This window comes from Oryzias latipes, chromosome 6 (assembly GCF_053564925.1).
Source record: "Oryzias latipes strain Hd-rR chromosome 6, Olatipes_Hd-rR_3.1".
Classification (NCBI taxonomy): Eukaryota; Metazoa; Chordata; class Actinopteri; order Beloniformes; family Adrianichthyidae; genus Oryzias; species Oryzias latipes.
Genome location: NC_136242.1, coordinates 24,582,616 through 24,599,793, shown reverse-complemented (window position 1 = coordinate 24,599,793; position 17,178 = coordinate 24,582,616). Strand labels below are relative to the sequence as shown.

The 17,178-nt window shown below is 38.6% G+C and overlaps 2 protein-coding genes across 2 annotated transcripts; both read right to left on the bottom strand.

Annotated features, from left to right (window-relative positions):
* Window positions 1-59: 59 nt before the first annotated feature.
* nudt4a (nudix (nucleoside diphosphate linked moiety X)-type motif 4a) lies at window positions 60-9,982 on the bottom strand. Its single transcript, XM_004069717.5, has 5 exons — window positions 9,607-9,982; window positions 4,996-5,106; window positions 2,455-2,499; window positions 2,169-2,256; window positions 60-855 (listed from the first exon to the last, which is right to left on the bottom strand). Exons 1-5 carry the CDS (start codon window positions 9,703-9,705, stop codon window positions 635-637), a joined length of 564 nt encoding a protein of 187 aa, XP_004069765.1. The 5' UTR covers window positions 9,706-9,982; the 3' UTR covers window positions 60-634.
* Window positions 9,983-10,931: 949 nt separating this feature from the next.
* ube2na (ubiquitin-conjugating enzyme E2Na) lies at window positions 10,932-16,254 on the bottom strand. The gene is made up of 4 exons (XM_004069716.5): window positions 16,102-16,254; window positions 12,947-13,193; window positions 12,731-12,871; window positions 10,932-12,088 (listed from the first exon to the last, which is right to left on the bottom strand). Exons 1-4 carry the CDS (start codon window positions 16,129-16,131, stop codon window positions 12,042-12,044), a joined length of 465 nt encoding a protein of 154 aa, XP_004069764.1. The 5' UTR covers window positions 16,132-16,254; the 3' UTR covers window positions 10,932-12,041.
* Between the last annotated feature and the right edge of the window lie 924 nt (window positions 16,255-17,178).

Below are 17,178 nucleotides of genomic sequence, written 5' to 3'. Positions count from 1 at the left end.
AGTAAAAATAAAGGTTTGGTTCTGGTACAGAGACGTGGAGAAAGAAAAACACAAAGTCATTTTACTATAAAATTTGAATTGTTTTTATTTAATAGGATATTTTTAATTCACATTTAAAAGGTGCCTGCATAATTTTATGTTTTATAAATATGATTTTCTTCAGAAAAACTGCTTCATCATATAATTAAAGAAAATTTTAACTACTAGCAGAAATCTGGGGTTTTACCCATCACTTCAAATGAGCACAAAATGACACTAGAAAAAGCCACAATTTTTCTACAAAACATTCTACAAAAAAATCAAATTGGCACCAGCTTCATACAGTACAAATCTTATGAAAACCCCTGACAGCTCAACTCAACATATAGTTCTCTTGTAATATCTTTACATTGCATATGCACAGCAAAGTTAATCCACCTGATATTTTAAGTAGATGCTTGGCTTCAACTGCAGTTGGAAAATATTTAATGAAATTGATAAATACATTTATAAAGAATCATACATCTCTTTAGTCCAATTCAACTTGGATTTGATATAAATTCATTCTGTACATTTTAAAAGGCAGGGTTAATGCAATCATCTCAGACCATGAAGTCCAACACAGTCCTCTCGGTGGATCTGCCTGCAGTGAGTCTTATCTGTTGACCAGATCAGAGCCCTGTGTGGAGCAAACAAAGCAATGGGATGCACCGTTTTCTGCCACACGAGTGCACGGACAGCTGTCGGTACTTGGGGTATAGACACGAAAAGGACCACAGGAGTCTGCGAGTCTCAGCAGGTACTCTGCGTGGACAGGCTTGTGGCTCTGCAGCTCTTCGATGGCTTCATCAATCTTAAACCACTTCCTCTTCCTGCCTGTGAGGGCACTCGTGGAAGGACAAAAGAGAAGTTTAAATGTAGATAACAGTACTCAACAGGTGAGAGTAAACAATGCTACTCTGAGGTAAAGCATTGAATAAATGCTCATTAAGGTACTTCTGCAAAGACTAAAACAGAATAAAACACATTTTAAAAGACATGCTCTTACTTTGAAAAGAAGGAAAAACAAATGCAGGATTAGTGATCCACAAAGAATAAAAATTAAAATAAAAAACATTTGGAAAAGCAATTCATGCCCAATCAGGAAAAAATGGAAATAAAAGATGACTTCAAATAGTTGTTTTTTTAAATAAATTTTCATTTATATATTCTATAAATAAATGAAGCTATGCTTTAATAGACTTATTATATAAGGGAAAAACTAATTTCAAACATATTTTTACTCATTTAATTAAACAAATTTGTGTTTCACAGCAGTTAACCAGTTACATGTTTTCAAACCTATTTTGTCAGCAGATGTTGTAAATTAAGGACAAAGTTAGTAATAAATACACCCAAGTTAGTTTCCCTTCTCAAAATGAATACATAAAATAAAAGCAGGCAACAATTTTCAAGGGTTGGATACTAAATATATGTAATTTCATGGTACTTAAGTCTCCATAAAGCAAGTTCAGTTCCACATCTGACATCATCCTGATTTCAAAAATTCTTGCTAAATTTTCAAAATGGCCTCATGCAGAACTGCATGGTACAGTTTTAACCCACTAATACCCAAACAAGACCCAGATGGCTTTAGTTAGTGGTGTTAAACTTTTATGAGTTTTAACAAAAGGAAATACTCCTACAGGACAAAAATAAAATGCTCTTAGAAAACCATGTAGTTTGAAATTTTAAACGTGAAACCAAAACAGCAACGTCATAGAGGACGGGGCCGGCTGTGGTGCTGGGATGGAGTGGTCGACCTCTGATAGGAAAATCACAGGTTCAGTTCCCACCTTGCTTGCCTGTGTGTCCCTTTTACAGCTGCAGTGTGTGAATGTGTGTTGGCGTGGGTGAATGGGACTGCGACTATAGAAGTAAACACCGTATACAATTAAATCTTTCAGGAAAAAAAACCCTGATAATAAACTTGTTTATAAGCCAGCAGAGTAAATTTGAAAAGATTTATGTCTGAACATTTTTTCACACATCAATTCAAAAGGATCATAGGTTTTATAGGCTACTTGACGGAAACAAGTTGTTTTTATTTACACAATAGTATTCTTAATGAATTATTATATACATTTTCATTTGTTGCAAAGAGTCATTGCTTTTAATTCAAAAATATAATGGCAGGACAAAAATCATACCAATGTTGACAGAGTCCTCCCAGTCCTCCAGAGTCTCTGTCACGATCAGGGTATAAACATAAGTCCTGTGCTTTCTGTCTTGATTTTGCTGCAGAGTTCAGATGAAAAGTTTAATACCATGAAGTTTTGTTGACAAAAAAATAAAGTTGAGCAACATTGAGTAGTTCTTTCATATCTGCAGAAGACCATGAATTATAGGCACAATTCTACTGTATTTAACTTTGTTTTACATTTAAATTGTATATTTATTCTTAAACAGTGATGCATTACAGTTTGGTAAACCTACCTCGAACATGCCAAGTAATCTACCAAGTTTCCCCTTTACACCAGCCTGTGCAAAATGACAAAAATCAATATGTATGAAATGACGTTGAGGATTTTTAAAGCGTATATTAGGCTTTGCAAATTTAACAAGGCAACATTAACAAGAGAATAAATACCAAAATAGTTTTAAGGGAAGAAAGGATAATACAAATTTACCCTGGAAACTGTAAAGAATGTGTTTTAAATAAAGTTTTCTAAAAAGAAAAAATCCCAGAAGCTCCTGATAAACTGAAAATTTCAACAGATTTTTGTTTACAGGAGGCAATCTAATTTGAATGTTTTTTTATTTTTATGTGCATAATTTTTGAAAGCCTTTCCTGATCTTTTATTAGTTTTTCAGGCATGATTTGATTTTAATTATTAGTTTTTTGTCTTACAGTGTAAAACATGGAGGATATGCATAAAACATTAAACAAATAGAGACTTTTTCACGTTTTGAATTTGGACAAGACTACCAAAATCTTTGACAAAAACCAAAGAAATAAAAACACATGTTCTGCTGTTGTGTTGACACTGATAAAATCAGAGTTCAAACTGTTGATTGCTCCTCTAGAGACTGCGAGGTCCGTCTATATCCAGGCTCATCATGTCAGGGATGTGCGCCGCAGGATGTGGGTAACTGGAAACCCTTCCCAAATGTCACTGTCATTATTTACCGTCTGTCAGCACACCATACGAGCCGCGGCAGAAGTTCACGGCTCGCTCTGCTGTAAAACACTCTGGCCCTCAAGCAGCAATCCACTGCACCAAACCACAGCAGCAATCATCTAGTCAGTTAGGCAACACTGCCAAATATTTCTACGTGTCTGGATTTGCCTCTTAAAACTGCAAATGTGTTGCAGACTCGGAGCATTTATGACACTGGCACCTTTTAGAGTTATTAGTTTGTGCTTTCTTGGTATCCTCAGCTGTTTTCGAACAAAAGCATCCAAAAATTAGGTTAGCTTGAAAGGGATGTGTGAGCTTTCCTTTCTTCCAAAAGAATTCCATCATAAATTATATGAAGCCTACATGAAACATCAGTATGGACCTTGGAAGTTAAAATGTTCCAGTATTTTAAATCTTATTTTTGTGACTTTCCTAATGCAACCATTAGGGGCACAATCTATTGCTTTTGGATGCTGGAGATGCAGAGGGTTGTGTCAGGAAGGGCATCAACGCAAAAGCAAAGCAAAAATCAATCATGCAAATCACAAAACGGAACTGTCATACAGGGTCGGCGGAGCTCCAGGTTAACAAGAGCCAGTCCTGTTGACCTACAGGATGGAAATTGGAAGAAGATGTGGAATGACAAGAGCAGGATGTTAAGTTCACACTGGACAGGACAACTTAAGTCTTTAATGTATAGAAATAGAAAGGCCTTGAACTCTGATTGGAAGATTGCAGGTTGGATTCCCGCCTTGCCCGCCCATATGTTGAAGTGTCCTTGGGCAAACCCCACCTTGCCTCTGGTGGAAAGTTGGCGCCAGTATTCGGCAGCGGCTCAGTCATCAGTGTGTGAATGGGACTGTGACTGTAAAGCGCTTTGGTAGGTAGAAAAGTGCTATACAAGCATACGCCATTTACTAAAGAAAGAGCTTTGATCTACAAGATTAGCACCGCTTTAACATTTCACACCAAGCCTGTGCTTACATGTGCTAGGAGTAGGTAGCAACAGTCCAGTTTGAACACTGTTTGCTAAAAAAAACAAACGTGTTTAAGAACACGCATTTAGCACGTTCTTAAACTAGCATCACATGCCCAGTGTGTACCTGCACACCAGGCATTTGACAGGTGTTGAAGAAAACAACCTGAAAAATTTGGTGTCAAATAATTTTGGGCACAAACTGGCCCTGCGTTTTGTACAAAGAGCTTGAAAACTGACTTAAAAACTTGCGTAGAAAAAAAGAAGAGAATAAGAATAAAAAACTTGCATCGTGACGCATGAACGTGAAGGCTCAAAACGTGCATTGACGCGCGTTTAACAAAGTATTCATTGGAAGTGGCTGTCTGAACGCGTGTTGCAGAGGCCGGTGAGAACACGGCATCATAAAGTAGGAGCTTTGAATGAGGGGACTTTGAGAAGGAAAACTAGAGAGTCGGCTGACGGGATGGAAAGAAAAAAAGGTTGAAATGCCAGGCGCTCAAGAGACCAGATGGAAAGAGAGGAGGCTTCTCGACTGGGTGGAGGTTCACGCTGTTTTATCACGGCGTGGATGGAAAGAGGAACAAAGTAGGAGTGATCCTGAAGGAGAAGTTTGCTAAAAATGTTCAGATAGGGTGACGAGTCGGACGCTGGAAGTTGAAGGTTTGACGTTGAATGTAAATGGTAATGCCATCCCCCAGGCTCCTACCTGGATGTGAGCTAGAGGAGAAGATGGATGAGGTGAATCAGGGAAGAAAGTGTTGATCTAACGGACATGCGGATTAAGGAAACGTGCAAGAAGTGATATTTAGGACAGGAAAGTAGAAGGACAGGCAGTGGTTGCTTTAAAACTTCCCCCAAACAAAAAATGAGGCTCACCTCTTCGTACACCTCCCTGACCGCAGCGCCACACGGCTCTTCGTCGGGCTCCATTCCTCCTCCCGGAACAATCCACTGGTCTGGATGTCGACTGCTGCTCACCAGCAGCACCTGTGGAGCAGAGCGGCCTCTGTCAGAGTTTAGGTGTAGACAAGGAGTCCATCACCACCAAAGCTGGCAGCTTTTAAATCACAAGAGCTGCTCTGCATTCAGATGTCATGAACAGCTTCCACAGCCATTCAACCCCCTGACGTCCAACCGAATGAATGTGGAGCAACTGCACGTCGCGCTTTTACTCCACATGAGAAAAACTCTACCGCTTTAAAGCAGCCAGCTTTTCAAAATAACTATTATTACTATTATAAGCAGCCCAAACCTGCCGGGCCCAATGAGAAAAGTACTGGTAATTGTCCTCCTTGCTAAATCATGAATGAACTGTGATTAACTACATTGTTGGGTGAGCTGCGTTCAGGTTCACTTCCCACACTCAAGACTGATTACTGCCGGACCGGCTGAATTAAGGAAACATTTCAAGAGAAGCTGTCTGATACAGTGAGGCACGAGCCTCAGCTGTAACATGTTTAAAAAAGGTATCTGAGTAAGAATGGTTATTCTGACAAATAGAATGACTACTAAGTATTAGCTGTTTGTTTCTCAATACAAGTCTATGAAAGTTAGGCTTCTTTAAGCCAGCGGGTACATCTTATTAAAAAACCAGGAAGGGGACACTCAGTCCCGTTTTCATAAACGGTCAATGGTAGGGTCCAAACTGAGCAAATATAAACAAATAAAGACACGTCTAATAAAATCCAATGAAAAAGGTTGCAAATCTGTAAGTAGATCATCGGCAATATTATCGGCTAAATAGTTTTAATCATATTTAACTGAAAAAAGCTGCTAATTATTTTTTATCTCTTTGTAGAACCTACTAATTAAAACCATTTGTATTTAAGACTCCAATATTCTTTTAAAATAATATAAAAGCATTCGCAGTGTTTTTTTTTTTTTTTTTTTATGTTCGTTCCATTTTAACCAAAATTTTTTAAAAAAACCTGTAGTTTTCTATTTCATAGTTTCTGCAGAACGACAGGAATTCATTAAAATGTCTCCTCTGAGTTGTGGATGGGACCGTTCCCCTCTATGTTTACATTCTCTAACACTAGCTTACAGCTTCTCACAAGATCAACCTAACATTAGTGGTGCAACAAGAATGGCGAGCAGTATTGGAGCTATCCACCCGTACAGTTCAGAACCAGATTCCAGCTCAGACGAGGAAAACAAAGATGTACGTGGATCTATGTGTCTGCAAGTGGATGCATCAGAATGGAGCAGAGCAGGGAGCTGGTGGCATAATGATTCTAGCTTCTACCTCACAAATGCATTATTTTTGCCTGCTCCTGATTCACACTAATTTGAATAAAGAAATAATCAGAATGCTATTTCACAGTTAATCTTTCTAAATGTCCTCCCTTATGGGAAACATGCCATAACAACATCTTATAAACACCAATACCTTCACTTTCATCAGAGCGGCTCTTTTAAGTGTGACAAATGTGGTGGCAAATCAAAAATATAATAATAATAATAATAATAATAATAGGAATGGAAGCAAATGGATGTGCTTTTCCATAGCAAAACTGAATCCCATCTGCTGCTTTTGAACAGACATCTCTCTGATGCCATTACTTGACCTTTAACCCCACCTTGGCCCTCACACACTGACCCACAATACATTCACGTGAGAGCACTTTCTGAGGAGCCAGGTCATCTTCAGCAGACGACCCCCTCCCATCCGCTCATAGCCACAACTGATTTGAAAATCAATGCACATACGGTACTTTAACATGTGGAAACTCAAAATTCAATTAAAACTTTATTTAAAAAGAGTATTTTGTCAAAAAATGATCACACAACTTTAAAAAATTGCTTCCAACTGATCTGTTCAATCAATTTATTATCTGCAGACTAAGCATTTTCAGGTGCATCCATCTTTCTGGGGAGGTTGGCTTTTTCAGATGACACACAAAAGCAACATTATGACCAGCTGGATCAAAGCAGCTGTCAGGTTTTTATTAAACTAGCAAGTTATAAAACTACAAAAAAAAGGCACAAAGAACAGTTTTGAAGCTGTACCGTCAGAGTCACACTGTAACAGTAATGCAGTGCAGATTGCCACACGGTGAACAATGAGGAGGCGGCAATTTTAAACCTGCTGGTGGCGAGTGGGGCAGCCGCTTCACTATAGGGACAATAGAAACAATGCCCTGTCATCTCACAACCAACACACAACTACACACAAACACGGCAGGCTTTTTGAAACCCCTGGATCAGCAGAAGCCTTTCCGTTTGAAAACAATCAGGAGCTCAACGCACATCAAACCCTTTGGGGATTTCAGAGTGAGGGGCAGCCACACGCACAGTTTCAGTCTGAATACTGATACTCCGGACACTTTTATTATTTCATAACCAGACAGACTTCCTCCCTCAGCGTTGGTCGTCCAACAAACATCTCCGGGGCAACTTTTGAGTGACAGGAAGAGATGCCATCAGATACCCAACACCAGAGCAGACAGAGCTGCAAAAAACTAAGAACACAACCTGTTCTACAGACTGATTTTTATCATGTGTTTGTGTAAAACTATTAAACTTTTGCAGCATCTATAGGATGCAGTAGTTTGTGGTGCATCCTTGTGATAACACCTTATGTTATCAATGAAAAAGAAAGTTTTATTAGGGATCAAAAGACTTTGGTCACAAACAAAAACCTGAAATCTGTCTGAAATGAAGAATTCTATGTGTGACATGCATGTTGCTGGTAGATAAGAAGGCCTTTTTGCTTAGGAGAGCACAACATAAAACTACAGTGGTTGGAATTGGGAGGATTTTCTTCAAAGAAAAATCAAGGAACCCTAAAAAAAAATGCTTGTTTAAGTTTCAGAGGTAATGTAAAATTTGGGCTAAATGCTAAAATATGATGGTATATTTTGTTACCGGTATTTACATTTTCCGAAACAAAGTAGAAATTAGGATTAAAACATTTTAAAAAAATAGCAAATAAAACAACTTAGATATTAGAGGGAAAAAACTATATTTGACATGGGCACATTGTTTACATACATTATAAGGCATCAGAAATAAATGTACATTTAAAGATGCAAAATATTAAATATTTGTTGTAAAAGAAGTGATTCCTGCTTGTTGTTTTTTTTTAGATTACCTGCCTTAAAGACCCCCTCCATGAAAATTGTGTTTTTGGTGTTTCCTGTCGCTCTGCAACTATGACATAGAAAATGACAGTTGTTTTGTTTATTTTGGCTAAAAACGGCATAATCATAATTAAAAGAATCACTGGAAATGCTTTTAGAATAGATCCAAAGATGATGGCAGTGGGTCTTTAATAGGCCCCTTCTGGCTAGATGACCCAAGAACTCCCCTGCCCCGTCTGTATGCATGCAGTGCTTCTGCAAACTGTCTGCACAGACTCACCGCTTTGACTTCCAGATGATTGACAGACAAAAACAATCAATAAAAGCAGATATGGGCAAAACTTTCCCCCTCCTGCCGCGTTAACAACGATGATCAAGAGAGACTTCTCACAACGTCATAACTGATGCAGAGGAGCAGTTGGGCCTTGATGATGAGCATTGCGGAGGGTGAGGAGGCTCCCCGCACAAGGAGCTGGGGTTCAGGTATGTCAGGAAGCAGTGAGTGACTGCGTCTTGTTGCTATAAATTCCAGCCAATGGGTCACTGAGGTTTAGTACACTGTGTAACAGGCAGTCCTCGTGTCACATGTCTCAAGCCGGCTGCTGTCATTAGGCTGACACCCTCACCTCTAGTGGAGGTGAGGGTGTCCACTTCAAATAGGACTTTTTTTTTTTATAAACCTCCACTGAAATTCATCTCCCTTCCAGATTAGAAGGCATTACCCATTATGGTTGTCAACATGAGTAGTTGCATCCCAAACCTGTTTGAATAAAGCAGGCAAGAAATGCAACTAATTATGAAAGCAGCATAGTTTTGCAGGGATTGGACACATGTTTCTATGACAGCAGGGGATTATGAAACCAATCTTTTTGTTTTTGATCATGTGTATTACTTAACAAGTAGGTGGTTAACAAGTCAAGAGTGTGGCATTGTTTTGTTAAAGGGTTGACAGTTTCCTCAAGAGGAAACTGAAAGAAGTGGAGATTAAACCAGTTTGGTTTCTGTCCAGAGAAATAAGGAGTATATATACCTGTATGTCATAGCTGACACATAGGTCGATTCCTAAGGTGTGCAATGAGCTTCATCCAGTGTGGGAAGATAGATATATGGATGAAGTGATGTCTATCTGATACGATGATTTCATGGTTTTCTATGCATTTTAGAGGCTCTGAGGGATATCACACCCTAAACTCCCAACACACCCAAATTTGCCCCCCTGATATTCTACCTGCCACCCATAGAGGGACTGGCTAAATCCGGGCCTGACTCACTGATAGATTGCGCCTTGGCTTGTTTGGAGAAAAAAACAAGGATTTGCACCCAGTCCGGCTGCTAGTAACTTGCATGATGGGACTGGGTCAAAAACAGAGCCAGGCAGGTCATGAATGAAACCAGCCAACCTCACCTCGTTCTCTGTCTCGTCTTTGAAGCACAAACACGCCGCTCTTCTCTTGAACCCCTCCACGTCGTAGGTCCTGGTCTGGTTCTGCTTTAACTTGATCATCGGTTCTGTTCGTGGAGCGGTAGAAAATTAAACAGAACTCGGGAGAGCCAGGGGGTGGGGCTGGAGAGCGCAATAGTGGAGCAGAAGTTTAGCCCAAAAACCGAGTCCCGTTCATTCATCCGTGCGCCGTGGTGCAATGTTGGGCTACATGTGTGGCTGTTATCGTCCCAGGCGTGATGATTCGTCAGCACGCGCGCGATCCAACAGACCTGTTCACAACTGCTTGTCGGAGAGCCGCAACCAGCTGACCCAGAAGCTGCGCAACAAGTTGCCTCCCACCTTTCCGCGGGGCTCTCCGTTCATCATAGTTACCGTAACTCAAATGCTTTCTCAACTGCGGCGGCCGCACTCAGACTCGTGTAAACACGCTGCTCCCATATAGACTTACGCCAGTATGAGGAATACTTCTTGATGCCTTCAGGTACCACTCGGAATATCCCTAAATCTTTTTTAAAAAATCTATGTTTTACCATACAATTTCCCCGCGATTATTTCCTAATAATATTTATCTAAATAGTTTAACTTTTGCTCACAAAGTTACATTTTTGTATTCACAGAACATTTTACTGAATTTTGTTTTATATACTTTCCATTCGCATAATTTTTTATGTCAAACTTTTAAGTACACTTAACTATATTTGTAGCCGGGTTTTAAACGGAAATGGTTCGTGGTCTCCCTCTAGCGGTCGATTCGTATAGCACAGCCTCTGATTGACCAGCTTATGGAACGTCATTAAAATAAAAAAATCACAGCAATTTCAGAGCTAAATAGTAAAGATTAAAACCAAATGACGCCTTTATTTCCAGCTGTGAAAATTAGAGTGACCTATGTTTTAGCTTTAACGTAGACGCTAAATTAAGGTAATTTTGGAGCAGATGTGGTTTGCATCAATAGACGTCAAGGTGTAGCATAATGGGTTTGAGTTTACTCATGCATGTGTGGATTTTCTTTAGATTCCTCCCACAGTCCAAAAATATTCTTCATGGGTTAATTAGTCTCTAAATTGCCCCTAGGTGTGCATTGTGAGCATGTGGCCCCTACTGGACCAGTGACCTGTTCAAACTATGCCCCACCTTCATCCTATAGTTGCTGGGTTGGCTCGAGTGATTTGTCTTTTAAATGATTACAATACTAACACTTTAATCCAATTTGAGTTCTGAAAACTCTTTAAACTGCATTTCTTGACAAATGAGATGTCGTCAATAAAGACCTCTTCACATCTAGCTATTAATCAACAGAATTTATTTACAGAACATACAAGTATGCAGGTGAACAGTTACATAATAGTCTGAGGCAAGAAAACTTCTCCTCAGAAACATATAGTATGAATTTACACAGTGAACTGAATGCAGACCATTCTCAGCAGTCCAGAGTCCAAGCTTTTACTGATCTGAATTTATTCCACCGACAATCTAGCCTTTCTTACTCAAATCTAGAACCCCAATTTCCAATCACATCACCGAAGAACAAAAAAAAAATAAAAATAGATGGCTCAGTTGTGAAATAAATATCACTGAGGGTAGGCAAGACAGAATGGCTGAGATGACATATGGGAGGGAAGAGCAAGAACAGTTAGTAGAGCATGAGCAAGAAAAGTACAAAAGCGTCTATAGTGTAGTAACATACAGTATGTGCTAAAACAAAGAACAGGTCCTTAATTCCCACTGTACCCACGACACGGCCTGCAGTTAATCCGAGAGCAACTAAAAACGGCGACAGCGGCAGGCTCCATTTGGGCTTTAGTCCTAAAACTTGAGTCGAATGAACCCCAAAAAAATTGACTTCAAGGCGATGACTGCTCGAGTGTCCTATTGGGTGAGCTGCACACGACAAAGCCATCTGGGTGAGAGTCTACATACAGTGGACTAGTAGTAGTTAGCTGCTTTTAGTAAACCAAAGAAAGCAATGAAATAACAAAAGAAAGTTAAAAGAAACATAAAAAGTACATTATATTGACAATACCTAGTCAATCTCATCCCCACTCGGTCAGATGCTCTGCCCCCCACCCCAAAAGACAAAAAAAAAAGCACATCAACCCAAATATGTAGGACATAAGACACCCCCCTCCCTCCCTCCCTCCCCCCCATGGACAAAGAAAGCCAAGTGAGTAGATCTAAAACCTTTGCCCATGCAATTGAATAGTAGAGAGTTAGGACAAAGTCAGGTCATTTTATTACTTGTGTGTGCGTTTGATTCACTCAGTATAGCAGTTGTTTTCACGCACACATTAAAAGGCCGTGTCCTTTAAATGCAAGTGAAGCAGGAGGAGGTCTTGGCAGCACATGAGTCGTGTTCACACACTCGACGTTCACTTGTGTCAACTTCTTGAGCGGCTTTACACCTCGTTTTTGTTTCCAGCATAAAGCCTGGTCCATGTCTTGGCTGTGAAGGCAACAACAGTGTGAATACAAACACGGGTACGTTTTTATGACTGTAATGGCAAACACATTAATTTCCCAAATACAATTAATCACAAAAAAATGGTCTTTACTCTGCTTGTTATACCACATCTCAAACACAGCATAGTGCTGGTCTTCATCTGCACTTTAAAATGTCTTTCAGCCAACTTTGGGAAAACACAGATCTGTCACACTTTTACTTATTCATATTAACAAAATAAAATCATTATTCTATTACTACAGTGGTCCTTTATGTATCACAGTAGTTACTTTCTAAAAATAACCTGTGATAGGCGAAATCTGCCAAGTAGTTAACTTTATGTTTACAATTATAAGTGTTTCAAGGCTTTAAAACTCCTCACTACACTGTAAACACTTTTCTCGGACAGACATTGACATTTTCACACTTTTCTTTCTCGTTTGAACTCTCAAACCTTTGAAGAAAAATAAGTGAAGTAATGCAGAATGAAAACAAAGTGATTGTGATTGAAGAATTATGTAGATTTGGCAAACCAAACGCTTTCTGTCAAGTGACTGATTGACAATAGTCCAAAACAAGCAACAAACTGAGTGCTGCGCTAAAAACAAGCTTAAATAACAGTTTGAGTCACATCAGAAGGCTCACCTATGTCTATGGCTTCAGCTTCATTGGACTTCCATTTCTCTGCAACATCATTTGCTAAGGGGTCGTCAGGGTTGGGTGCACTTAGTAAAGCCTGGATTGATAGCAGGACTGTTCGGATTTGCAGAGCTGGTGACCATTTGTCTGCAAAAACGATCAGAAAACTAATCATGAAACACTAATCCAGGGTTAAAAAAAAAGTTACAAGATTTAGCTCACCTTTCAAAATGTCCAGGCATATTCTCCCCAGCTTGTCCACGTTGGGATGATAAATTTTAGTCATGAAACGAACTTTAGGTGCCGCCATGGGGTATTCCTCTGGTAAGAACAGTTCAAGTTTAAAGGTCCCTCCTTCAAAAGGTGAGTCCTGAGGTCCAGCAATGACCACGTGAAAGTAGCGGGCATTGCTCTCATCGGGCTCTGCCTTGATGCCTGGAACAGGCTCTGCAAGCAGGCGCTGGGTTTCCTGACAGTTAAGAAAAAATACAAAAAAAAGAGGGAAGAGGGGTAAAAAGACAAACTTTACATGGCTTTTCTAGATGAGGCAAATATTAAGCTCTCTAAAAAGCTACAGTGAAAAGACAGCTGGTTACTTATGAGCAGAACAGAGGCCAATTCCAGGAAGGGGTTTGGTGCAAACTCATTTGTCTTACCATGAAATATAAAAAAAACTCAGATTTATTAAACTATAACTAGAAAACTCAGGTGTATTAAACTATAACTTACACCACGGACCAAACATGCAGGATTACATCAAGAAACTGAGTTTTTTTGTCTCTTCCCTCCTGAGTTTGCAGAAGCTGTCAGAGACCGCCTTGATTCTATTTCTTTATTTACAACAATATGAGCAAATCAATTGTTTACATTTTGATTTGACATTAAAAAAAATTTAACAGCGAATTCATGGCGTTTTATGCAGATCACCATTTTATTTTAAACTCATGATGAATAAATTATGATACATACATGACACACAGCTGCATCATGAATGAGCGTGAAGGTAGACTGTTACTTTCACAAAGTGTAAATAATCATACAGTACCATTCTAATCCATCGTTATTTAACACTTTAAGAGCAAAGTTCTGTGCAAATGTAACAAGTAAAACAGAATAGAACAGGAAACTCACGCAAAACATTTAAATGAAGCAAAAAGAGAAAATAAAGTAAATAGAAAAAATATCAAAAGGGTAAAATATCTTTAATTAAAAGATTGAAAAACATTATCCTGTTCATGGTAAATAGGATACAGAGAAAAAGTGGGACTTAAGATGTAATTTCACTTGTGAAAGTAAAGAAGTCTCCTTAATGTACAACAAAAGGTCTTTCTACAGATAAGCAGCTGCATGAGACACAGAAGGGTCACTCGTATCAAACATGTTATTTTATGTATCCGGTCCCCATGAGGCTCATGGCATTTTTACAACTTCAGAATAAGAATGGATGAGAGGGAAAGATTTACATTTGTTATTCTGTGAGACCACATGCACAGTCATAAATGAAAGCAAATGAAATCAAAGACAATGACTTCAAAATAGTCATTTTCTGGACATTGCCAACCCTTGGTTAGGGTGCCACGCTGTGCTTTTAGTCCATTGCATCGGTGCTGCAGTGTTTAGGGTTTTCTTTAAACACTAATGTCAAACTTGAATCTTTTTGTATCTTTAAAACACAGACGGAAGGAAGGAAGGAAGGTTTCAGTGAATCTGCGAGTTTCAATCCAAGGTTACTGTCTTTTTCGAAGCGGCCCTGACTCAGCCACCACACCGGGGCTGAGCTGCGCTCCCTTTTCCTCCTAGACACTGCAGCAAGATTACTGCCTACTCAGTCAGAAAAAAGGAAATGCCTGCTGTACTTTCAAAAAGAAGCAGGTTTTTATGTTGAAATGATTAATTTAACACCAGGAGATGTCATAAAAAGAGACAATCTAAACCCATTAAGGCAAAAACAATTGTCATTATCTGTCTGTACTGATTTATAACATTAAAAAAACGGTATTCCATTGTAGTTAATTAAAATGTGCACGGAGTAAAAATTAAAATAAACTATAAATAGGAATGCATGCAAATTGAGCTTTTTATCACCCATAATTTGTTTAATGGATCTTTCCTCCATGCAGCTGCAGGAGAGATTCCTGAAATGTTTCAGATAACCCACAGACAAAACTGTGCAGTAAAAACACAGACAGGAGAGGCGCTCAGAGTCTCAGTCACACGCTCTGAGGGTTCAAAGGCTCGGCTCCCAAACTCCCATTCCCAGCCCTCTCACCTTTTCCCACAAAGCTGCAATGCTGCAGTCTGCTCCCCAACACACCTGTGAGCTTCACCCCAGTCATTCATCTTACACCGAGTGAATTGGGTTAAAAAAAAAAAAAGGAAGTTGATTTTAAAGAAAGAAGAGAATGTTCTTTATTTGTTACCACTAGTTTTGTTATAAAAAAAAAGAGGGAATACATGGTCAAAGATTTGCAAAAAAATTATCATCCATAATTTTTTTAAGCGTTTCTTATATCAGAAACATTCCAGAATTAAAAATCAAATTTGCTTAAGTCTCCCTCTGCTCATGTAGAGGTTTTTTTTCCTAACAGCTTAAAAACTGGCTTTAGCTGTATAATACAGCAGTCATAGCTATAAACAAGGCAATAGAATTATTATAAATTTTATTACTTTAAAAAGACAACAACACACTGAAAAGAGTGTGTCCTCATCAGTCAAATGCCATTTTTAAGCCAATATTTTTTTGATTCAATCAAACATCCCAACCCTCCAGTGACATCATACATTCAACATTACTTGATAAAACTACCCGCCCTGCATTGTGGTGGTGAGAGATGGTGTATGATAACGCAAAAGCTTCTTAAAACAGAAGTTTTCCTCCGTTTCATTAAGTAATTCATGGCCTGTGAACTCCAAATGGACGTGTAACTACCAACTTCCACGGAACAAATATAGATGCGATATTAAGTGCTAATAAAACCCTATTTAAAGGTGAACACTTTCAGGGTGTGAAGAGCAGTAAGTGGGGAATAAGCTTTAGTCAAATCCATTGGGCTAACATACTAGCCGGGTTAGCATAGTTAGCCAGGTTTTCAAACAACATGGTCACAGAAGAGGGATCAAAAATATTATAGGAGAGAAAAACACGGATAAAGCGAAACTTTTATCCACCATCTTTAAGGGGCGTTGATGTATTTTTCTTTTTAACATGTCGGGTGTCGGTGTTACTGGGTTTGGAAGCAAAGCGGAAGTTACTTTATCAAACTAACGTTAGCTAGCTACAGCTATTATTAGCTAGCGTAATTGTTCACCTAATGGAGCGAGGCAACATTAAAAGAATGAAGAACGATTCATTGTTAATAGAAATGAAAAGTAGACACCTTAATGATCCTGCGGGGCAGTCCTGCCATCTTGTCTCAAATGCGGGCTTTTAGCTCTTGGTGTCTTCTCCTTGCCGTTGGCATTGACAGCAAACAAACGTCTTCCGGGCTGCCTGCGTCATGACGCAGCAGATCTAGTACAGCCAGAGATGGGCAGAGAAGATCCAAAAATATACATTTTATTATTTTTTATTGAACGTTTAACTCGAAAAAATTATTCCAACAAGACAGCATCAATATAAAAATTAAAAATAAATTGAGCCCAGACCGTGAATTGAAAACAACTATCCAATCTACGCATGTGCACAGTCATTCACTTCGGAAAGTTCTGGAAAAGTAATAATCATTTTAAAATATTGATAAAACTGCAGTTGTGATAAACTAATAATTAAAAAGCGATCTGTAGTGTAGCCTTTTTCACACAAGTTTTTAATGTAGACCTATTTTACATATTATTTTTTTGTTAAGAACTAGTTCAGATATCTCAACTTATTTTTTACTGTTGTTGTACCTTCAAGCTTCTTTTAGTGGCTTATGTGAAGGTGAAGGTCCTTTACAATACAAGCTTGGTTTAAATTTCACATTGTTGAAAAAAGGGTCCAAAATACAGCATTGGCAATATTTTTAAAATAAAAAAATCAAGTTTTATGTAAAATGCTCCAAAAACGTTTATTGGACATTGTTTTTGACAAAAATATAATCAAAAAGAGTCTTGCCCACACAAGATGAAGCTCATTGCACACTGTGAATTGAGCCCTGATTTCCCATGTGCTAGCTTAAAACAATGTTTTTTAATTAAAATTATTCATCTATTATATTACAGGTGATCTTATTATAAACCTTTTTTTTCTAAAGTTATCATAGAGTTTGCTATTATTACCATCAAAGTCTCTTCACTCTAAAACATTATTATCCAAATTTGATAAAACAAAGAAGCGTCCACTTGAAAGTCTTCTTGGCAACATATATTTAATGCATATTGAACAGGTTTTACAAATTGTTTATTATTCAATCTGATATAGATTGTTCGTTAAATTGTAATTGAGTAAAGTATTTTCAAGAGTCCCATGCATCCAC

Coding starts and splice junctions, on each gene's coding strand:
- ube2na (XM_004069716.5), bottom strand. CDS start 16,131: ATGGCAGGACTGCCCCGCAGGATCATTAAG. Junction 12,872..12,946: donor ATGCCTGGACATTTTGAAAG/GTGAGCTAAATC, acceptor TCGTTTTTGCAG/ACAAATGGTCACCAGCTCTG. Junction 12,089..12,730: donor AGCTGAAGCCATAGACATAG/GTGAGCCTTCTG, acceptor TTGCCTTCACAG/CCAAGACATGGACCAGGCTT.
- nudt4a (XM_004069717.5), bottom strand. CDS start 9,705: ATGATCAAGTTAAAGCAGAACCAGACCAGGACCTACGACGTGGAGGGG. Junction 2,500..4,995: donor TCAGGGAGGTGTACGAAGAG/GTGAGCCTCATT, acceptor CATTTTGCACAG/GCTGGTGTAAAGGGGAAACT. Junction 2,257..2,454: donor GATTACTTGGCATGTTCGAG/GTAGGTTTACCA, acceptor TGAACTCTGCAG/CAAAATCAAGACAGAAAGCA.